Genomic DNA, 24,160 nt, shown 5'->3' with positions numbered 1-24,160 from the left:
CCGGATTCCCCGAACTCTGGGTCAGGCTGTGAGATGATGGACAGTCGACTGAAACGGGCTGGCCAGAGGGACACGGGGGCAGTGTGGGGGCAGGGCTTCCAGCCTGGCATGGACACGCCAGGCGCCCTGGGGCTTGCATGGATCCGGGAGCTTAGTTCGGCATCTCTGAGGTCCCGGGAGCTGCTAGTTCACTCTCCTCCCTGATAGGAACTCACCGCCCAGGGCATCCCCCGGGGTCACAGCGGCTCTGCCAAGCCCTCCAGACTATGTTGTCATGCCTAGGCATCCCCCCACCTTTTCAGTCTCCCCATTGTTAAATCAAACCTGTAGCTTTTCTTGCTCCAGCTCCGTAGTACTGACGGGCTTTGTTTTGTTCTTTGCAGGATCCAAGTGGAGCTATTTGGGTAAGTAAAGCTCTTCTATTTTGTCTTTCTTATTTTTTTTTATATTATTTAATCACCGTGAGATAGTTACAAGCTTTCATGTTTGGGTTACAATCTCACAATGATCAAACACCCATCCCTCCACCAGTGCACATTCCCCACCACCAATATCCCCGGTATACCCCCCCTTTCCCATCCTCCCCCTGCCTCCATGGCAGACAATATTCCCCATACTCTCTCTCTACTTTGGGGCATATGGCTTGCAACACAGAGACTGAGAGGTCAGCATGTTGGGTCCATTATCTACTTTCAACACACATTTCGCATCCCGACTGGTTCCTCCAGCCATCATTTTCTTAGTGATCCCTTCTCTATTCCAGCTGCCTTCTCCCCTCCGCTCATGAAGCAGTCTTCCAGTTATAGGGCAATCCCCCTGGCCCTTGTATCTACTGTCCTTGGGTGTCAGCCTCATGTGATGTTAGTCTATACTCCACAAATGAGTGCAGTCCCTCTATGTCTGTCCCTCTCTTTCTGACTCATTTCACTTAGCATGATATGCTCCATGTCCATCCATTTATAAGCAAATTTCATGACTTCATCTCTCCTAACAGCTGCATAGTATTCCATTTTGTAGATGTACCAAAATTTCTTTAACCAATCATCTGTGCTAGGGCACTTGGGTTATTTCCAGATTTGGACTATTGTGAACAGTGCTGCAATGAACATATGGGTACAGATGTCATTTCTACTGTGCTTTTTTTGCATCCTTGGGATATATTCCCAGACGTGGTATAGCGGGGCCATATGGAAGCTCAATTACTAGACTTTGAAGGACTGTAGTAAAGCTCTTCAATACTCTTGTGACAGCGAGAAAGCCGGTGGCAGCAGAGTCTATGCAGAGCCTCAGGGCAGGGAATGGACCCTGGTCCTGAGCAGAGGGTTGCTGAAGACTGGCCCTTTTGTGCCCGTCTGAGCTCTGGGCCGCAGGGTGAGGCCCTGGTGGTGGCAGGCGGCCCAGGCTGGAACATTCATGGTGTTTGGTTAGGGACAGAGCCGCAGGACTGGGCAAGGCAGACTTGGTGGTGAGCAGGAGGCAGGAACGGGCATCCTGGCCTGCGTGAGGCGGGTGGCTCAAGCCCCCCGGTCTTGGCTGAGCAAAAGTTAACCGTCACGTGTTTGTTGGCCCGGGAGGCAGAGAACGATCACCGTGTGAGTCCACACTCCTCTTTGTTCTGCCAGCACCTAGCTCTGTCATTACAGAACGTCCCCTTTGGATTCACTATGTGCACTGAATGACGCTTAGTGGGCACAACATGAGTAGGGTAGGCTGAGGTCTGCAGCGAGGAAGTACTCCAAGCTTACAAGCCTGAGCAGGATATAACCGATACCAGTGACAGATGATGAGCAACCAGTGCTCTCGTGGCTCGGGGGAAGGTGAGCGTGTAAGGACTGGACGGTCAGAGAAGGACTTTTACTTGGACCCTGAAGGTTGGGGAAGGTTCGGGGGCAGAGTGAGCGGAGGAAGTGCTGTCGGTGAATGCAGTGGTGGGACCTGGCACGTCGTGAGGGGGGTAAACAGGCAAGGTGGCATTTGGGGGCAGCATGGGGGAGTCGCAGGAGCGGGATCTAGGACTGAAGGGTTCGTCGGGACAAACCGGAGGCAGGAGGGTTCGTCCTGTCCTTCCCCACTTTGGACAGTAGATGGAGGAGCTGGGCAGAGACCGTCTGGGCTGTAGAAGGATCCACCTGTCTGGGGCAAGAGATGTGGGGAAGGACAGTGGGGGGGCGGGGGAGGGGTGGGGGGGGCTCTTGGACAATCCCTGTCCTGCCTGGAGGCGGTGGTGAGAGTGAAGCCAGGAGCAGTGGCAGGGCAGATGCAGTGGAGGGGCGAGTCTGGAGGGGCAAGTGTGGAGGGGTGAGTCTGGAGGGGCAAGTCAGGAGGAGCAAGTCAGGAGGGGCGAGTCTGGAGGGGCGAGTCTGGAGGGGCGAGTCCAGAGAGAAGCTGAGACTGGCTCAGGCCCTTCCAACGGGAACTCAAGGAGACTGGCGGGAGCGCCTGGGCCTGGCAGGGGAAGAGCTTGTCGGGATGGGAGCCCCTGGGGCCGGAGAGAGAGTCCAGGGGTGAGGGTGCTCGCCTGGGGTCTGCGGGACCCACTCCTGCCCCCGGCGCCCCACGACCTTGTGGGCACCTGTGTGTGGTCCGGAGGCCCAGGTGTGCGGCTGGGTCCTCAGGCCAACGGTGATCACCTCCTTAGCTGAGTGTCGCTGGGCGTCACCCCTGTGCTCCTGAGCAATGTCCGGGGGCCAACATGAAACCAACACCTCCGTGGTCTCAGATTATGGCTTTGGGTCACTGGCATCGTGTGCACCTGGATCAGCGAGCTCTTCCCAAATGCGCTGCTCACTAGGCTTCCCGGGCCCTGCGGGGCGGGGGGTTCTGCGGAGCCTCTCGCGCCACTACAGGTCCACCTCGTACCCGTCCCCTGTCCAGCTGGGCCCGAGTCAGTGGCGTCGTCTCCTGAGTCTCCCCACCCCTCGTGGCACCCCTCAGCAGAGGCTGGGGCCCTGCCCAGCAGGGAGCCGAGACGCATGGTGTTCAGGGAGGGCAGGGGGTGTCCCTGGGCACTGCACCCCTGCACAGGAGCATCTTTCCTGCCGCCTCCAGGCAGCCCGTGGGCCTCCTGCCCTTCGCTGAGGCCGCAGAAGGACGAGCCCAGGGCGGCTTGATGGGCGGAGGGGGGTGTGCAGCAGCCAGCTGGGCTCCCGCAGTGGGGGCGGGGAGGGAGAGCCCCTGGGAGCTGCGGGGTCTCCCCAGAGAGACTGGCACACTCGCGGTGTGGCCGTGCTGAGCCACACGGCCCAACAGTGAGCTGGGCCTCTGCGCTGGGGTGCACTGGGGGTGCCTCTCTGAGGACGAGGGGCGCCCTGGGTGGGCAGCCAAGTCCCCAGGCTGCCCCTCCCAGGCACAGACCTGCTTTTCGGGGACTGCTGCTGAGCGAGCCTGTGCCCCACCACCCTGTTTTCTGCTGAGTCGGCAGAGAACTCACTTAGAGAAGAGACACAGGAGAGGGGCTAGAAGGGGAGTGTGGAGGCCACCCACACACACACACCGTGAGCGTGTCCCCCCTTTCCTGGAGTCTGACCGTGCCTCAGGTGCAGCGGCTACATCTGCTATATCACAGTGCCCCAAACAGAATTGTCACTGTAGCACTGCCTGTGCCGTTGCTCATCGATTTGCTCGAGCGGGCATCAGTCACGTCTCCATCGTGAGACTTGTTGTTACTGTTTTTGGCATATCGAATGCACCACGGGGAGCTTGCCAGGCTCTGCCGTGCGGGCGGGATACTCTCGGGAGCTTGCCGGGCTCTCCAAGAGGGGTGGAGGAATCAAAGCCAGGTCGGCCGCATGCCAGGCAAACCCCCTACCCGCTGTGCTATGGCTCCAGTCCCCGACAGGACACCCAGCAGGAAACAAGAGAGCCCAGGACTGGAGCGCAGGCCGTGCATGCAGGAGCCCTGAGTTCCAGTCCAGCCCCACACCATCTTGGGAGCACTGTCACACATACCTCCCAGCCCCTGGTCCCCAGAAAATATCTTAATTAAGAAGAATCTTAATTAAATCTTAAGATTAATCTTAATTAGTCTTAATCTTGGGACTCTGTGCCAGGCTGTTCTCATTCGGGGCGCCCCAGAGGGGGGTGGGTGAGAACCTCCCCGCCCCGAGGGACCCAGCCCCAGCAGCTGACCTCCACTACCCAACCGCCGCCATGCTCCAGGCCACTTTCCGGACACATTATAAGACACTCCCTACCCATTTTCCATAATTACCACATCATATTTGATGGAGTTCAGACAGTAGGCAACAAATCATAGTTCTATATATGTATATTATACACACACACACACACACACACACACACACACACATCCCTCTCAGAGAGGCCGGCAAGCTACCGAGAGTATCCCACCCACACAGCAGAGCCTGGCAAGCTCCCCATGGCATATTCGATATGCCAAAAACAGTAACGATGAGTCTCATTCCCCTGACCCTGAAAGAGCCTCCAATCGCTGGGAAAGACGAGTAAGAGAAGGCTGCTAAAATCTCAGGGCTGGGAGGAATAGAGACGTTACTGGTGCTCACTCGAGTGAATTGACGAACAACGGGATGACAGTGATACAGTGAACAGTGAAGAAGAATCTTGATTTTACTGCTGGTTTCTCCCTGACTCCTGTTCCACCCTGAGGGGGAGTCAGAGGAGCATAACCCACCCCCCGGAGGAAGAGTGAGCAGAGAGGCCAGAGGCTGGGAAGTGGCCTCCTTCCCCCAGGGCCGGCGCCCTCTCACCACCACACACTCAGCCCCCGGTCACAGCTCCCACTCCCGGACGCGGCACCCCGGGCTGTCCGGCCGTGTGGGGTCACCCACAGAACCATCCCCTGCTTTTCTCCAAGAGCTGCAGCGCTGCGGTTTGTGAGGGCCACATTGGCTCTTGGCCACTGGCTCTCCCGATCTCGCCTGCCACTGTTCCCTGCTGGCCTTCCGGCTGGGCAGAAAGGCGGGACGCCGGCCTTCCTTCCTGCGGGCGGGGAGAAACGTGACGGTCGCGTGTGCGAGGGTCCCGGAGCAGGGCCTGGCTGCGGCCACTGGCTGGCGAGGGACTGTAGCTCTCTGGGCTTCGGTTTCCCCCCTTCATTGCAAAACGGGATTGTAGCCCTCACCGCAGCTCCCCTCTGCAGTGCTCTGCTTGGGCCCTGCCCCACTGGGGATTCCAGGGTCCTTTCTCTCCTGAACAGGACAGCAAGAGGGACCCCCAGCAGGCGGGACCCCCACCACAACGTCCTTCCCGCCCCGCTCCCGCCAGCCCCACCATTTCTTTGGCAGAGAGAAACGCATGGGCTGTGAGTCGGTTAGAAACTCCAATTCTCTGGCTCATGCCAATCTCTAGAAGGTTCTTTCTAACCTTGTCCTGCAGGGTGGGGGACTCTGAGCGGCCCTGTGTGACGCTCGCCTGGCTCTGGGGACCAGTTCTCGCCCGCTTGCTCCAGCCCCACGGCTGTGTCGTGAAGTCGGGCACCCGGGCCCCTCCCTCTGCCGCCTCAGCACCCAGACCTTGGTGCCCAGCCCTGGAACGGAGCCTGGGGGAGAAGCCGCCACCGAGCTCCGAGAGCTCTGAGCTGGGTCCCAGGGCGGGGGCCTCTGGAGGGACCCTCGCCGCCCTGGCAACCCGGGGTAGGAGGCGGCTGGCCGAGGGCCCGCCTCCGCTGTGCTCAGACTTGTCCCGGCTGCTCTGAGCTGGTCTCCGGGCCTGGCACTCAGGCAAGAGCAGGGCACAGTCGGCCCTGTGGGAGCTGGCGAAAGCCCTGACCACCCCCTCTGGCCCCGTGAGAAAGTATTTGGGAAAGGCGAGCTCAACAGCTGTGAGAGAGGCCTGGACGGGGCGCCGAGCTGTGTGGACAGTGCTGGGCTGGCCTGGGGGCTCTGGGGAATGGACGGGGTCAGGGGTGGCTCGGCAGGGTCTGTCCCTGACCGCCTCCACTGGGGGGCATGGGCTGAAGGCACGGTGGGCGAGGCCTGAGCTGGTTAGAAGGGAAGAAGACACCAAGACCGTTCCCCAGTACTCAGAGCTCTCCGCCTGCACCCCGGCTTCTCTGGAGCAGGGACAGACCTCTGCAGTGGCCCCCACAAGTACTGAAGTGTGGTCCTTCCCCCACAGATACTGAAAACCACCCTGGTCATTGCCGGGAACGCTAAAGAAAGGAGCTGAGATGTTTAAGTTAACAATTTAACAGTGAGAGAGTGAGGTGCAGACAGGTTTCAGCAGTGGCTCTCTTTTTTAGCATGCCTGCTGCGCAGCCTGGTGTTTGGGTGACGGAGAACCATCCCATTTAGAAGTCTAACGTGCTCCCATTTGCACTCAATGCAAAGTTTATAACAATTTCTAGTGGTGTTGGGTCAGTATCACAAAGATCTACAGGCAGAATAAACGAGGCCCGATTTGTTTTCAATTCACAAGCATTTTGGTACAAAACCAGCTTTTCAGGAAGCGGAGAAGCCTGCTCCGGGCGGTCGGGAGGAAGAACTGCATGCTGTAAAGGCGGCTGAGAGCTGGCACCATGGCAGACAAACGCTGCCGCGCGCGTCTGAGCTTTGGAAGTGACACTGCAGCCACTAGCCTGGGGTCTGAGCATCCCCGGGGCACCGGCAAGTACCCCCGAGGCAGCTGGATCTCAGAGCCTGGCTCTCCACAGTGACCACAGTTAGGGCCACCGCAGGATGGGGACCTTGGCAAGCAGTTCCTTGGGGCACTCTCGCTGACGGGTGTCTCATAGGTGCCCGTCTCCTGCAGGTGCAGGAGAAGTGGAGACAGGAGAGAAGGTGACCCTGAAGGTGGGGACAGAGAGGTGATTTCCTAGCAAGTCCCGGGAGGCAGTCATGCATGGCTCATGTGGCTGGCCGCTGTCCCACCAGGACGGACTCGGGGCGGCCAGGCGGGCCGGGTGCCAGCTCCCCTTGGCCCGTGCTCCAGGAGGTCTCCTTAAATTGCTTTGAAAGTTGGTTGTTATTTTTTTTCGTGATCCGAGCCCAAGTTATATAACCAACAGAGTCTGGGGGGTTGTTTGTTTGTTTGTCTGTTTTCAGGCCACACCCAGCTGTGCTCAGGGGTCACCTCTGAACCTGGGCTCAAGACCACGCCCGGCGGTGCTCAGGGACAGGATGGATGGTTGGGGGTCAAACCCGGCGAGCACAGGCGAGCACTCTACCCACAGAGCACTGCACTATTGCTCTGGCCCTAGAGAAATTGAAATCCAGAAATCAGAGTTGTCTGGGGCTAGAGCAATAATACAACGGGCAAGGGTACTCGCTCAGTAACACCTGAGCACTGAGCCACAAGCTCCTGGACCACATTGCAGGTGTGGCCCCAAAACCAAACAAACAAAGAAATCAGAGACGTGAACTCCACATGTTCATCACACTTTTAATCTCCCTTTACATCACCATACAAACATGACTTAACAGGTGATTAAAACGAAGTGATACAATAAATCTAATATTTTTATAATTAATTTACAAATTAAAATATAGCTTAGTATATATTAAATAGCATTTAATAATATACTATTTCATATTTTCTATTTATTATATCATTATATTAATTTAAATTAATTAATCCATGTATTGGATATGCCAAAAACAGTAACAAGTCTCTCAATGAGAAACGTTACTGGTGCCCGCTTGAACATGAATTATTCAACTTTCCTACTGGCTCCTTCCTTGATGCCATGAATCCTTCCTTTTAACCAGAATGAGATAAAAATCACTGCCTCATTGTTTCTCAAAGAACAAAACACGTTGTCGACTTTGACGGTTGAATAAGTTAGCATGAATCTGCCTGTGGAAGTGAAGCTCTCACTAGCCCAGGAAGAGCCTTCTTAGAGTAAGAGAATCAGTCTCTGAGGCCAGTGAAAGTGGTCTAATTTCAGGGCTGGCGCAAAAGCCAAGCAGGGAGGGCACGTGCCTTGTAGGTGCTGACCCAGGCTCAGTCCCCAGAACCCTTTAGGGTTCCCAGAGCCTTCTAGGAACAACCCCTGAGCACAGAGGCAGGAGGAAGCCCTGAACACAGTTAGGTATAGGCCCTACACAGACAAACCAGTGGAAATGGTCTGTTTCAGGGCTGGTACAGCCATCGACAGCCAAGATCCAGAGACTATGAAACAAAGCTCCCAGACGCACACGGCCATGAATTGTCTAGTTCTCCCTCTCGGAGAGCCCGGCAAGCTACCGAGAGTTTCCTGCCCACTCGGCATGCCTGGCAAGCTCCCTGTGGTGTATTCATATGCCAAAACCAGTAACAATGATGGGTCTCACTCCCCTGACCCTGAAAGAGCCTCCAATGTGGCACCGTTGGAAAGGACGAGTAAAGAGAGGCTGCTAAAATCTCAGGGCTAGGACGAATGGAGACGTTACTGGCGCCTGCTTGAGCAAATCGATGATCAACAGGATGACAGTGATACAGTGAGTGTATGAATGAAATACTTAAACTTCCTATTTATTATTAAGAACATTTAAAACTGAAATTTTGAGTGAGCCGTTCCTATACACTCTGCAGCGCTCCCCAAGCTCACAGTATGTGCAAAGCGTTGCTCTGGCAGTTAAGGAATGATCTAGAAGGCGTCCCTACTGCCGTGGAGCTCAGGATCTGGGGAAGCCAGCAGCTAGGGAGGGGGTATGAAACACAGAGAGGACGCTCAGAAGAGCGAGACTCACAAGAGCCTGGGGAAAGGACGGGGTGACTTCCTGGAGCAGGTGACGTCTGAGGCCAGCCTGGTCCAGGGCCTTGTGAGGCAGAGGGAAATGCATGGACACCACCAAGGTGGAACCTTCTGGAACTGCAGGGGATCTCAGTGGGGAGGAAGGGGCAGCAAAGTGGGTCAGGATCACTGCAAGCCACTGGCAACTGGGGCCTCGTTCAAGAGGCAGTGGGGGGCTGGGGGGCGGTTCTAAGGAGAAGGCTCAGAAAGATCTTCCAAGCTCAGGGCCGTGAGTGAACTGAGGGCAAAACCCGAGTGGGAGAGTCCGGGCCCCTGGGTGGCCCTGTTGGTGTCACCCTGTTGGTGTCACGCGGCTGATGTGCGCACCTGTTGGCTGTGCTGAGTGCGAGTCTCCCGGGGCTTCAGGGAATATGCAAATGTGTGTCCAGCCCCGCTAATCCTGAGGCACCTCCCCTGGCTGCCCACCCAGGGCCGCACTCAGAGCCTGGGGCGCAACCGGGAGAAACTGAGTGACTTTTCCCAGAAAAGGGGACAGTAGGCCAGGTAGTTCAGGGAGCTCTGGCTTAGGGAGGGCCCAGGGCAAATATGGAGGCCGATAAGCCTCCTGAGGCTACAGCAAGGGAAGGGCCCGCAGCCCCGGGAGGGGGGTGGAGCCGGGCCAGAGCACCCGTTTCTATCTCCTCGTTTTTATCTGGCCGCTGGCCGGGCACATGCCCCCTGCTCCACACCCGAGTGTTGTGTAAAAACCTCTAAAGAAATGCTGATCATTCTCTACATGTAAATAATATGGGTTTGCCCGAAGCAAATTATGCCAAATTAACTTGCTTTTCTTACCCACAGGGGGATAAAGGGCTTAGTGGTTACAGATATCACAGCAGACTTAATACCTGTTGACATAAACAAACTTGGGATCTGGTTGCCTGCGATGCCCTTCTGGGAAGCAGGGTGAAGACCCGCGAGGTGGCTGGAGAGAGCAAGGGAGCAGGCCCGCCGGCTCCCGGCAGGAGCACCTGGCTTGGGCATGTCTCCGTCCTCTCGGGCACCTTGGCTTAACAGCACCGGGGGACGCTGGGGAAGAGAGTGGACAGCTGAAGTGCCGAGAGCCCTCGGCTCTGGGGACAGAAGGGAGACTAGAGAGGTGGAGGACAGGGGGAAGGACAGGCCGGGAAGGAGGTCAGAGGCAGGGCATGGTCAGGGCACACGAGCACTGCAGTCCCGGGGTGCGGGCCAGGCTCGGGAAGGAAGGGTACTCACACCTGCTTCCTCATGCCTGCAGGTTCACAGATGTCTGCACCCCCACACTGAGCCCTCCCTCACCCCTACCCCCCAACCCCATGGGGACTTGGAGTTTGCTTGGAGAATTACTTAGTTGGAATCTGAACTTGATTTTTTTTTTTTTTTTTGCTTTTTGGGTCACACCTGGCGATGCTCAGGGGTTACTCCTGGCTCATGCACTCAGGAATCACTCCTGGCGGTGCTCAGGGGACCCTATGGGATGCTGGGACTCAAACCCGGGTCAGCTGCATGCAAGGCAAATGCCCTACCCACTGTGCTATCGCTCCAGCCCCCAGAATCTTAACTTTTTTAAAAACATCACATTGAATTATAACGTGTGTGTGTGTGTGTGTGTGTGTGTGTGTGTGTGTGTGTGTGTGTGTGTGGTGGGGGGGAGGACTCAGTGTTCAGGGGATCATTTGGTGCCAGGGATTGAAGCCAGGCCTTTTACATACAAAGTATGTGCAATGTGCATTAACCTTTTGGCCCTGGGTTATAACATTTTAAGGATGTTAGGTGTATGGAGTTATCTTTCAGCATCTGTGCCTCGATGTTGGGCTTAGTACCAAAAGTCTAGTTCCCAGCTCCCACAGCACAATCCATCATCCACCCCCTTGCCTGAGTTATTCCTCCCACCACCTTTCCCTCTGGTAACTACTGTTTTGTTCTCATAATCTAAGATTTGCTGTTTTGTTTCTTAATCTCCCACAAATTAGTGAAATTGCAGTTTGCCTGCTGTCACAGTGACAGGTGACATTTCTCTTCGGTAATCAATCTGAGTTTCATGATGTGTGTGTGTGTTATCACTTTTTCCTTTTCCTTTTTAAATTTTCTTACTTTCGAAGAGTGGCACACAGTACTTGCTTGCATCCAATATTCCAACACCAATCCCACCACCATGACACCACCTTTATTTTGAGTTTTCCCCCCACCACCCAAGCCTGCCCCAAAGGCAGATGCTAAATAATTTATTTTGTATTGCCTGTTATGAATATTTTTATCAAGATTGGTTGTCTTCTACCTTGCACCCCATCACATTTGGTGTGCTACTGTTGGTAAATCAGTGGCATGATTGTATGAATTATCGGCCGTGCACTCCTGAAATTCTACAATTTTTTTGTAGGGTGCTAAAACAGGAATTAATTTTTTTTTCCATTTTTTAACTAGATGGACTGGAGCAAAAGCACAGTGGGTAGGGCATTTGCCTTGCACGCAGCCAACCCAGGTTCGATTCCTCCTTCCCTCTCAGAGATCCCGGCAAGCTACCAAGAGCCTGGCAAGCTCCCCGTGGCTTACTCAATATGCCAAAAACAGTAACAACAAGTATCACGATGGAGACGTAACTGTTGCCCACTCGAGCAAATCGATGAACAATGGGACTGTAGTGCTACAGTGCTTTAACTGGAATGTGATTTTGGCATCAGGAGGAATCTCTGCAGTGTGCCGCCCTCTTCTGAGATTCATTTGTGAGTCTGCATCATGGCTATTAATGCGCTTCCACGGCTCCCAGAGGCAGTTTGTGGGCATGACTGCCAGGAGAGTGGAAGTGTGGGGAGGTGGGTGAAGGGGCCCATTCCCAACTCCGGAAACATGGAGATTTCAGTCACAAGTCTCACATACCTGGGTTTCTCGGGGGATTCAATCCCATGCGGGTGGGGGGCTCTGGAAGTCAGTAGGGTCGGCCATGAGAGTGGTGGTGATTGGGTTCTAGGGGTCTGTGGCTGCTGAGGTTCTTTTGGGGCAAGTGGAGGGACACACCTGCATCCCCTCCGAGGTGCCTGATGAAATCAGCCTGGCACGGGGTGGAGAGACATCTCTGCAGTGTGCTGCTCTCCTGATACTCCTTTGTGAGTCCCGTTGTTTCTTTGGTAATCCACCCCTGGCACTTCGATTGTTCCCATATCTTACTTATTGTGGGTAATCTTGCAATGAACACAGGGGTGCTGATACCTCTTTGAATTTGTGTTTTTGCACTCTTTGGATAAATACCCAGCAGTGGTGGGTTCCATCATCATTCTGTTCTTCAAAGGAAAGTCTGTTGATGCTTGGCTTTTATTCTTGTGATTCTTGCGAAGAACCCTGCAGTGTGGGGCGGGCACCGGGCGTCACACACGTCAGGCGGTGTTATTTCCCTGAACCTGCAATGCTGACCTTTGCAGTTCTTCCTTAATTTGGTAAATTCTTCAAGTGACTTTTCTGGCAGTTCCAAGGAGGATCCCCAGCTCTTGAAAAACCTTTTTCTCCCCCGCTTCCCTCTCTTAACAAACTTTTTGGTATAATTTTTAAACTTGCCCATCAATAAGAATCAGGCAGGGCACGTTCGTATCCTGAGTCAGGCTGAGTGTGGTGAGATTCCTGGTCAGAAAACACTGTGACGACTTTAGGAACTTCATGCTCTCACTAACCGCCTGCATCACCCAACTGCCCCTTGAAGCTGCTTCATCCCGGGTCAGTGGCCAGGTGTAGTCTTTGCGTGATGGTGGGCTTGCCCAATTACCATTGGACCTATTTTTTTTTCTCCCAGTGGTAGTTCCTGTGCATATTAAACCTGCTGGAACAGGTCAATGTCCCAGGATCTTGAGGGGGTTCAGAAGTGAGCCAGAAGCCATTATTAGGCCCAGAGAGAGTTGTCCAAAAGGAGGAATTCTTTTTTTTTCCTTTTTTTGTTTTGTGGGTCACACCTGGCGATGCACAGGGGTTACTCCTGGCTCTGCACTCAGGAATTACTCCTGGCAGTGCTCAGGGGACCATATGGGATGCTGGGACTCGAACCCAGGTCGGCCACATGCAAGGCAAACGCCCTACCTGCTGTGCTATTGCTCCAGTCCATCTTTTTTCTTTTTTGTTATTTTTTTTAAATGAAGGAATTGTGTGTTGGGTGGGGAGCACACCCCTTTCCACGGGGTTTCTCTGTTGCTATGTTGAGTGCCAGGGCATGTGCTGGGGGACATGTGTGTTGCATGAATAAGGAAAGAGACATTTGTTTCTCCGTTTATTTATTTTTTTTGGTTCTAAGCGTCAAGGAAGGCACCATGGAGAAATGGTACTTGATCGGGGATGCTAGGATTTCAGAGGTCCAACCAGTCTGCAATGAAATGCCACATCATGCATATCTCATTAGGAGTAAGAGGAGACCCAGGGGGAGTGAGAGATTTGTTTCCAAATGAGGTGAAAGGGAGAACGCTCTCTGAAAGGTTGGACAAGCAAAGGAAGAATGGAGATTTCAGCCTCTGGGCCCTGGGCTGCTGTGTGCTCCTGGTTGCACCCTGGTGGGTGGTGCAGCCACTTTGCCCTTGTACGCGAGGCTCAGGGAAGACGGGCAGGGGGCCCAGGACTCAGGGACCGAGCTGTGTTTGGCAGCTTGCTCAGGAGTGACGGGGGCAGGTGTGGCTCCAATTTCTCTTCTTCACCCTGAAAAAAAAAATGAACACCTTGGGTACCAAGTTTGATTTCTTGGCTTTCATTTGTTTATGATAAATCATAATTCTCAGCCCCTAATCCTTAGGCCTGCCCTCTGGGGGGTCTCCCCTATGGGAAGCCCCAAAAACGGGGCAAGTCCTCCCTTGCTGGAGGCCTCCAGAGTCGGGCACTGTGGCCTCTTATGCCGCTGGATGGATGTGGGGTGCAGTCGGTACCCAGGAAATGGGGGTGCTGCAGGAGCCTGGCGCTTTTCTCAGGAACTGTCTTTGGACCAGCTGGAGGCATGTAAGTTACTGCAGGCATGTGATAGAAATGATTTTAACGTGTGGCTGCCCTGTGGAAGCAGAGTTCTGCATGTGTGTGGTTTCAGGTCGTCTCAAGGCTCGTGACGGCTGTGGACGTCTGTGACTTGTCCGCAGAGAGGCGTGGTTGTGCGTGCCCAGGAGGGGGACCTTCCTGGGGCCCCATCAGGCACGCAGGGTGGGTGGGCTCCGTCCCAGCACTGGACACAGGCTGCCAGGTGAGGCTGAAGTTCTTCCTGAAGTCCTCGTGTTGGACACGGGAAGAACCCGCTGCCCTAGGGTCCCTGAGCCCACCGCGCCCTCCCGGCAAGCCTTCTCAGGATTGCTCGGTCTCTGGGCACCTCCGTCAGAGCCAGCCTGTGTGCCCGCTGGCTGTGGCGCTCCCCCGGCCCCCTGGGCCATGGTCCTGGCTTACTTTCTTCCCAGCTCTGATGGTGGCTGGGCCTCCGTCCCAGAGTGTAATTATGTGTAATCGCTTTTCTTGTTAGTCCATTTGTAACTTATTACCAGTCTCTTCCGCTGAGAGATCGGCTTCTCAAGGAATGAGACCAGCTCTGCTGTGCTCTGCATTGTCTCTCCAGCATGTGGCCCTGTCTGGCAGGGGAGGCCCTCCTGGGAAAAGTTAATGATCCAACTCGTAATCCAGTGGCATGTCAAGGAGATTGCCAGCAAGCTTATCCTTCATCCAACATTTCAATAATCATTTTTACTGCAAATCTGATTTATTTTATGAAACTGTGTTAAACTTCGCACACCATCTCTGATCACTTTCGCAGAAATATATATATCATGACTTGGTACATTTTTCTGTATAGTCAGACATCTTGGTTTTTTTTTTTTGCTTTTGCTTTTTGGGTCACACCCAGCAATGCACAGGGGTCACTCCTGGCTCATGCACTCAGGAATCACCCCTGGCGGTGCTCAGGGGACCATATGGGATGCTGGGATTTGAACCCGGGTCGGCCGCATGCAAGGCAAACATCCCTACCCTCTGTGCTATCACTCCAGCCCCCACATCTTGTTTTTTAATTTTATTTTCATAAAGTTGTTCATAATAACTTGGATTACAGTCAATATTTTGACACCAGTCCCACCACCACCACACCTTCCCGCCGCCATTATTTTGAATTTTCCCACCACCACTCAAGCCTGCCGGCAGACAGATGACAGATCACTTATTTTGTATTGCTTGTTAGGAATAACATGAGATGTCACGTGGCGTGTCTTATCTTCTACAACTTTAGATAATTAGAATCTAGAGAAATCTCTGTAATGAGCTGCTGGGTTCTGAGATCCTTTTGTGTGTCTCTGGATCCTGGCCATTAATGAGCAACCTGGAGGGAGTTTCCTGGGTGTGGCATCCAGGGTCCCAGAGGGACCATCCCCTCCCCTTGAGGCCTGAAGTTGGCAGTCGTCGCTCCTGCGTACCCAGACCTCTGACTGGGTTCTGGACGTTGGCAGCCTCTGGGATTCCTAGGGGCGGGTGTGGGGCACGACGCCTGCTCTCGTCTGAGGCCCCCCAGTGAAATTAGCCGGACGCATGGTCTGGAGGCATCTCTGCAGCGAGCTACTCAGTTCTGAGATTCTTTTATATATATGTATATATATAAAAGAATATATATTCTTATATATATTCTTTTATATATATATAGTCTTATATATATATAGTCTTTATATATATATAGTCTTTTATATATACATATATATAAAAGACTATATATATATATATATATATATATAGTCAGATATCTTTACAAAGAAAACTTTGGAGGACCCAAAGCTTTCATTATGCAGAAATTCTGATGCTTGTTTTTGTTTGTTTGTTTTTGCTTTTTGGGTCACACCCGGCGATGCACAGGGGTTACTCCTGGCTCTGCACTCAGGAATTACTCCTGGCGGTGCTTGGGGGACCATATGGGATGCTGGGAATTGAACCCAGGTCAGCCTCATACAAGGCAAACGCCCTACCTGCTATACTATCACTCCAGCCCCCTTGTTTTTTGTTTTTTTTTTAAGGCATATACCCAGAATACATTAACTTTGGCACTAAAATTTTATCTGGGTAGGTTTTGATCTGTCATTTGATTACTTGTTCAAAGAGACATGCCGTGGGGTTCAGGCCAGGCCGTGAGCAGTGGCGTGCAGGACCTCACACACATCGAGGGATTCTGAGAGTATGACATGTCAAGACAGTAGCAGATGGGAGAACTGACTGCGACAGGCCTAAGCAGACCACCCTCCAACAGAATAGCAATAGATGCAATTTTGGTGTCCAGACTCTGACAGGGAGTGCCCAAGTGACAACAAGATTTATATTCAATAAGAAGTTCATATTAGTTTTGAGGAGACAGAATGCATTTGGCGGGGGCAAAGTGATCGATGAGAAACAAATCCTACATAGATAGCAGACATAGTTCTTCTGAGGAGCTCTGCCCGATTTTAGGTTGACAGTGTAGCTAAATAAGAAATTATTCACCCCATCAACTTTGTACTTGTTAGCATGTCAGCAAACACATTGTAAAATAATAAAATAATCCTCAGTTTACTTGCATAAATTGCTATTTGCCCAAGGCAGTAATGAGCCATGTGTATAATTACAGAGTAAATACGTCATGTTGGGGAGAGATGAAGGGGGATATCCACATAAAAAGAAACTCATCACACCTATGACTATCACAATACATGGACCTTATTTTGACCCTGATTCAAATAACTGTTAAATAAGTTTTAGCAGTTTGTTAAAGGGACAATGGTGGAAATTTGTTGACTATCTATTTTATGGCAGTAAAAATTTATTTTTAAACAATTTTTAGACTTGGAAATGATACTGTGGTTTATTGTTGGAAAAGTTCTGCCCTTTAATGATATGTGAGTATCTATTGATTTTCTTCAAAGTAATTCAGGGATGCAGTACTAGCTGGGGGTGCTTAGATGCAGCTAAGTTAGCCAAGAATTGCAGGGCACACGGGGCCATGAGATTCTCTTTACTTTGTACCTGCTTTGAAGCTTTAATTGTCACTTGTATCACTTGTCATACCATTGATCTTCAATTTGCTCAAGCAGGCGCCAGTAATGTCTCCATTTGTCTCTGTCTCATGCTAGTGTAGCCCAATGGTATCTGCTTGCTCCAGGAGCACGAAGAGCCTCAAACCATTCGTTCAGGATTTTGACAAAGAAGTCTGACCATCTCATAGGTGGGCGGCCACACGGTCTTTTGATGTCCCGTGGAAACTTTAAATTAAATTTTAAAATAGGACATTAAATGTATTAATATCCAAAACAAGTCCTGAATTTTTTTTAAAGTACTGAATTTTTTTAAAGATTGTAAAAGGCATATTGTGGCTCTTGGTCTGTGTTACCTCAGAGTGTGAGACTGCTTATATGTCCATGGTCAAACTGAGCATCCCTGGCCTGCTGAGTTCCAGAATTTCTTACTGGATTTTTTACCCTAGGGGTTTTGTTGTTGTTGTTGTTTTGTTTTGTTGGGTTGTTTTTTTTTTTTAATTTTTTATTAGAGAGTCACTGTGATGTAATTACAAACTTACGAACTTTTGTTTTGTTTTGTTTTGTTTTTGCTTTTTGGGTCAAACCCGGTGATGCACAGGGGTTACTCCTGGCTCTGCATTCAGGAACTACCCCTGGTGGTGCTCAGGGGACTATATGGGATGCTCGGAATCGAACCCGGGTCAGCCTCGTGCAAGGCAAATGCCCTACCCACTGTGCTATCACTCCAGCCCCACAAACTTATGAACTTTTGTGTTTGCATTTCAGTCATACAGTGATCGTTTACCATCCCGCCACCAGTGCCCATTCACCTCCACCAAAGATCCCAGTATCCCTCCCACCACCACCACCCCATCCCCCACCTGCCTCTGCGGCAGGGCATTCCCTTTTGTTCTCTCTCCTTCTGGGTGTTGTAACTCTAGGGGTTTTATGTCAGGCCAGGTTTAGAGTTCTGGACTGATCTAGTCAGCAAATAATTAGCAAAGGCTTCCTGCAGCCCAGAGCTGTCTTCAGCCCCTGCTGGCTAAACTGAGCCCTGCTGAATCCTCAGGGTCACGGCCAGCTGCTTTTTCTCTTTGGATCCGACCTTCCTTCTCTCTCCTCCTTTTGCTTCTGCAAGGAAGTACACTCATGTCTCTCCATTAGAAAAGCAAAGGGACCGGGGATGTAGCCCGAGTGGCAGAGCACGTGCCTCGGACACTCATGTCTCTCCATTAGAAAAGCAAAGGGACCGGGGATGTAGCCCGAGTGGCAGAGCACGTGCCTCGGATGCGTGAGGTCTGACTTGGTTCTGGCACTGTGAGTTCCCGGGACTGTAATGATTACAGAAAGCCTCGTGACCCTCATCTCCCTACACCCCCACCCCTCTCCCTCTCCCTCTCCCCCTCCCCCTCCCTGTGCCTCACCATCTGTCTGTCTGAGACTCCTTCTCTTAGCCCTTATGGCGAGACACTGGAGAGGAAGAAATCCTCCAAGTGTTTCCTAAGTGCCACTCTATTCGCATGTGGGGGGATGTAAAGAAAGTGCCTGTGTTTCACAGTCTTCTAGGGCAGGCAGGTGAACCGCACACTCCAGGAATTCTAAAATTTTGAATGGGGTGATACAACTGGAATTAAAAAAAAAATTTTATTAGTGGGTCACCGTGAGGTACAATTACAGAGTTATAAACTTTCGTGCTTGCGTTCCAGTCACACGATGATGAGTATCATTCCTCCACCAGTGCCCATTCTCCAAGACCAGTAAGCCCAGGATCCCTCCCACCACCCCCATACTATCCCGCTCCCCTGCCCCACCCCGCCTCTGTGGCAGGGCATTCCCTTTTGTTCTCTCTCTCCTTTTGGGTGTTGTGGTCTGCAATAGAGGTATTGAGTGGCCATCATATTCAGTCTATAGTCTACTTACAGCACATATCTCCCATCCCTAGCGGGTCCTCAGAACACCCTTTACCTGGTGTTCCCTTCTCTATCTGAGCTGCCCTCTTCCCCAGCATACGAGGCCGGCTTCCAAACCATGGAACTAACCTCCTGGTACTTATCTCTACTACTCTCGGGTGTTAGTCTCCCATTCTGCTACTTTATGTTCCACAATATAAGTGGAGTGCAAGCTTTCTATGTCTGTCCCTCTCTTTCTGACTCATCTCACTTAACACGATACTTTCCATGTTGATCCACTTATAGGCAAATCTCATGACTTCATCTTTTCTAACATAACTGGAGTTAAATTTTTAACTGGATGTTGACTCTGGGCTCCAGAAGCATCTCTACATCTTGTTAATCAATCTCTTTTGAGATTTATGAGTCTCTGGATTATGCCCATTAGCGAGCTTACTTGGTGCAAGAGGCAATTCATGGGCATGGCTTTCAGGCCCTCAAAAGAACAGGGAGACTGGGGGAAGGTGTCCCATCCCCAACTTCGTGAGAACCTGGAGATTTCAGTCACGAAACCTGCATACCTGAGTTTTTCAACAGATCAGTTTCTGGAGCAGGCACGTCCTGAGCAGTGGAGTTCGGCATGAGCCTGGCAGTGATTGTGGAGTGTGGAAGTTTTGGGGCTCTGGGGCTCTGTGTGGGTGGGTGGGGGCTCACCCGCCCCACTTTGGGGTGCACTAGATGAGACTCAGCCTGGGCCGGGTTCTGGAAGCATCTCTGCAGCTTTGAGGCATTGGTGCCGGTTGGGGGACAAAGCTTGCTCTGCGGCTGGGAGAGCCGCCTGGCCAAGGGGGTGATGGGGACATGGGGGCCCTGAAGACCCTGAACTGCCATGAGAAAAGGCTCTGACTCTGCTTGGTTGAGGGAGGGCAGGATGTGCCAGGGTGAAGCGTGTGGGATGAGTGGCACCTGCTTTAAACCTGGCTACATGGAAGCAGCCAGGTGCCCCGAGGAAGGCTGAGCTGGAGTGTGGCTGGGCCTGAGCAGGAGGACACGGCCAGGGCTGGCCCAACCGCTGGAGATAGTGGCAAACGGGGACAAATTTCAATCTCAGGATGTTGAGACCGACTGAGACCAGTGAAGAAAGAGGGCTTGACTCTAAGGGTCTGACGTCTGGGAAAACAGGACCATTAAATCTCTCATTAGCTCTCATTAAATCTCCCAGCTAACTATAATCTGAAGGATTTTCCTGAATCCCGAATTTCACAAATAAGTCATTAAAAAAATTATGAGGGGCCAGAGCGATAGCACAGCGGGTAGGGCATTCGCCTTGCACGCGGCCGACCCGGGTTCGATCCCCGGCATCCCGTATGGTCCCCCACGCACCGCCAGGAGTAATTTCTGAGTGCAAATCCAGGAGTAACCCCTGAGCATCACTGGGTGTGACCCAAAAAGAAAAAAAAATTATGAGATAATTGAAAAAAAGACTGAATTCTTTTTGATTTTGATAGTATTAAGGAGTTGTTAATATATATTTTTTCTCTGGGAGTGAGGGGTGCACTCAGAATCTCAAACACACACAGCATGTGCCGTCCCGAGCTACATCTGGGTCGTACATTCTTAACCACGTGAAGGAGTGGTGCTATGGTTTGTTTTAAGAGTTCTTATGTTTTAGATATAAACTGAACTGTGCATCAATAGAATATATTTGAATCTATCAAAATTCTCCAGGGAGAGGATTGTGTGTATATGAATTGACGGTTTGCTGGCAAAGCTGGGGACATAATGGAGGGTTGAGAGGTTCATTTTCCTCATCGCTTGACTGTTGCTAATATTCTAAATATCTCATGAAAATAATTTTGGTCTTTGAGTAATGCCAGTCTCGTACCCTGGGCCTCCTAAGCCCCAACCAGAAATCATAAGAGGCATTTTGAACCGTGCTACATTGATCTCTTTTTACATTTCATAACAGAAACTTACGTTATGAGTTAACATCGCATAAGCAGCCTGGCCATGCTACGTTCTGGTCCTTCTGTTTCACAAAGCAGGAGGAAGCAGTGCCGTGGTTTCATTTGGAAAGGGTAACGGGGAGACACAGAGTCAGGGGGACACAGAGTCCCATCCAGGGAGAGACCCAACACACTGTAGAGTAAAGGAAAAACTCAGTAATGTCACACTTGCACGGGAGCCAGAAATGAATGCTCCTTCCTCTTTTAAAAATGTTTTTAATTTTATTTTTTTATTAAAGCACCGTGAGTTTCAAAGTTATTCATAGTTGAGGTTTTTGGGGAGTTTTTTTTTTGGTTTTTCGCTTTTTGGGTCACACCTGGCAATGCACAGGGGTTACCTCCTGGCTTTGAACTCAGGAATTACTCCTGGCGGTGCTTGGGGGACCATATGGGATGCCGGGGATCGAACCCGGGTCGGCCGTGTGCAAGGTGAATGCCCTACCCGCTGTGCTATCACTCCAGCCCCATAGTTGAGTTTTAGACATTCAATGTTGCAGCACCGGTCCCATCCCCATGGTCAACTTCCCTCCACCAATGTCCCCAGGTTCCCTCCCTTACTCCCGCCCCCTCTCCCCCACCCCCCAGCCGACCCTCTTGAAAGCCTCCTTTTCCAGGTTCGTCGCTGAAGTTTGGGTCTCTTGACTTCAGTGGTTTTGACTCTGTGGCTTGAATATTTGGCTCTATCATTCCTTAACACCACCTTTTACCTGCCCCCCGGACCTGGACCCCACTGCTTCTCACCTGTCTCGTCTCCCTTCCCCTCTACTTCTTCTTTCCTTCTCTGCCCTACACTGTGTGGCCTATCTAGGCATAGATGTAGGCATATCCCCCTTTAAGACATTGCATTCCAGAATCTAGCTATTCTAAATACTACACACATTCCTTTTAAAAAATAAACAGTCCAGAGAAAAGTTTTTCTGGCAACAGAGCCCTAGGTCTGAATGGGGACCCTTAGCTGAAATGTGGGCCCTCAGCAGGAGATAACAGCAGTGTGGGTGCATGTGCCTGACCTGGTCAATCCCTGGCTCCACATGACCCTCTGAGCATCCCTGAATGCAGTTCCAGAGACCCCCCCCAAATACTACCATGGCGGCTCTGGTGGTTCTGGGTAGCTCAGGGACCAAGCAGTCCATGTCCTCAGACCTTGGTATTAAACTGTAGGTCCTGGGGCTGGAGAGATAGCACAGCAGGTAGGGCGTTGGCCTTGCACGCGGCCAACCCGGATTCGATTCCCAGCATCCCATATGGTCCCCTGAGCACTGCCAGGAGTTAATTCCTGAGTGCATGAGCCAGGAGTGACCCCTGTGCATCGCCAGGTGTGACCAAAAAAGCAAAAAAAAATAATAAATAAACGGGTTCAAATCCCAGCATCCCATATGGTCCCCTGAGCACCGCCAGGAGTAATTTCCTGAGTGCAGAGCCAGGAGTAACCCCTGTGCATCGCCAGGTGTGACCCAAAAACCAAAAAAAAAAAAAAATAATAATAATAATAATAATAATAATAAATAAATAAACTGTAGGTCCTTTTGGTCTAACATCACTGGGACTGACCTTGGCCCTTGGAGCATCACTTGGGAATATCCCTTACCCTCAAAAAAATCACAGAGCAGGGGCTGGAGTGATAGCACAGCGGGTAGGGCGTTTGCCTTGCACCCGGCCAACCCGGGTTTAATTCCCAGCATCCCATAGGATCCCCTGAGCACCGCCAGGAGTGATTTCTGAGTGCATGAGCCAGGAGTAACCCCTGTGCATCGCCAGGTGTGACCCAAAAAGCAAAAAAAAAAAAAATCACAGATCAGAGTTGACCATGGAAGAGGCTCGAGAATCCAGCTTGTGAGTGTTGCAGGGTGAGAAGAAGTCTCCAGCACACTTGTTTGCTGATTTGAAGAGGCTTTCCTAACCTTCTGGGGGGGGCTGCTGACCCTGAGAACATGGTTCTCAGCACAACTAACAGCCCTGAACCTGAGTCCAGGCAGTTCTTATACATTCTTATCACATCCTGCTCTGCTACATCAATAAACTTTCTTCTAACTAAGCAAGCAAGCATAACGCAGCATTAAACATGTGTGGCTGGCCTTGAGCAGTTAAAACCGCTTCTACTCGGCGGTTGAAAAGAGCAGTGGTGATAGCTACTCAGTCTAATCTTGGGTCATTCTCTGGGCAGCCTGGCCCTGCGTCCTTGGAGCGTCTCGTCCTGCTTCCAGGGGTCTCTCAGCAGCCACCTGCTTTTCTGCTAATAGTGCTGGGCCACCTGTCACATGAGTCTGCAGCATGCCTGCTCTGTGCTCAGGGGGAGACCTAAGAGCTGGCTGCGCCTGTAGTGAGAGCCTGAGTGAGCACTGAGATAAAGAGTCGGGAAGTCCTGTGGCTTAGGCAAGGGAACTCAGTTACTAAAGCAGTCTTCTTTCCATTTTTAAAAGAATCTATACAATGTATTGCTCTTGCCTGATTGACCCTGTGGAGTAAGAGAATCAAAAGGATCCAAACTACTGCTCCCCGCCCAGATGAGACCCCGAAGGGCCGCCCACAAACGGCTCCTCCGCTCCTGAACGGCCATGATCCCAGAGGCACACAGACCAACTTCAGAACCCAGCGGCTTCTGGCAGACATCACTCCGGACGTTAAATCAAATTACCATTTAATTAGTAATTAAATTTAGTATTTAATTACTAAAATACCAGAAATCCAAAATCATGTATTCTTCATGACCAGCAATAGAAAACAAAGGATCAAATGATGCCTTTTCGGCAGGTCTGATTGTAGCGGGGAAATTCCAAATAATAATAGTGGGTTTTCTGTCCAGACATTGAATGTAACCGAAGTAAAGAAAGAGTAAAGTGAAAACCGTCTGCCACACCGGCAGGGTTGGGGGTAGGATGGTGGGGGGGGCGGTGTACTGGGGGTCTTGGTGGTGGAACATGTGCACTGGTGAAGGGGTGGGTGTTGGATCATTGTAGGACTGAGACTTAAACCTGGAAGCTTTGTAACTGTTCTCACAGTGATTCAGTTAAAAAAAAAAATTTTTTAAGAAAAGGATCCAAGCTATAATGATGCTGATGGTGGTGAAGAGGTAACAGGGAGATGGAAAATGAGGAAATGGGGAGTTCAAGACAAGCACCCCTGGGGTGTGTCACTCTGAGACCCCCGACAGGTTTCTGGCACACAGCTGCCAGCTCGCTGGGGCCTCCCGAGAAGTCGCTGTCTGTGTTTCATTCACACAGATGAGTTCTCAGAACACCTTATCACGTACCTGACGGCTCTCTCTTGCTTGCTCAAACCTGCCTGATGCAGAATGAGGGTGCCACTCCAGGGAATCTTTATAACTCTTGGTGCTTGAGAGCCTTCTAGAGCTTTCCGACCGACCCAGTTTGTCTGAATCGGAAGTAGACTCAGCAAAGCTGGTGGGACGGCTCACGTTAGGGTCCCACTCTGTAGACCGTCCTTGGTGCATCCTTGTGGCTTCTTTTTTCCTCAAAAGCTTTTACCACCACTGACACCCTTACACTTTCACATCTTTCAGTCTTTCCTGGCTCCAAATATCTGATTTGATCTAATCCCTAGCGAAGAGCATGTGGAGGTAAAAGAAAAACAAAAATTTCTCCTGATAACCTGTTTGGGATGATTATTTGG

General features: G+C 51.5%; 1 protein-coding gene across 2 annotated transcripts in view; it reads left to right on the top strand.

The window, feature by feature from the left end:
- CA12 (carbonic anhydrase 12) overlaps window positions 1-24,160 on the top strand; it is a 60,759-nt gene that overhangs the window by 8,040 nt on the left and 28,559 nt on the right. For both annotated transcript variants that reach the window (XM_055129633.1, XM_055129632.1), the window contains exon 2: window positions 384-404. In XM_055129633.1, the coding sequence (XP_054985608.1) occupies window positions 384-404 (21 nt within the window). The remainder of the gene's footprint in view (window positions 1-383; window positions 405-24,160) is intronic.

The sequence above is a fragment of the Sorex araneus genome, chromosome 2 (assembly GCF_027595985.1).
Source record: "Sorex araneus isolate mSorAra2 chromosome 2, mSorAra2.pri, whole genome shotgun sequence".
NCBI lineage: Eukaryota > Metazoa > Chordata > Mammalia > Eulipotyphla > Soricidae > Sorex > Sorex araneus.
Note: the sequence above shows the minus strand (reverse complement) of the source record. Positions and strands in the feature narration are given on the sequence as shown.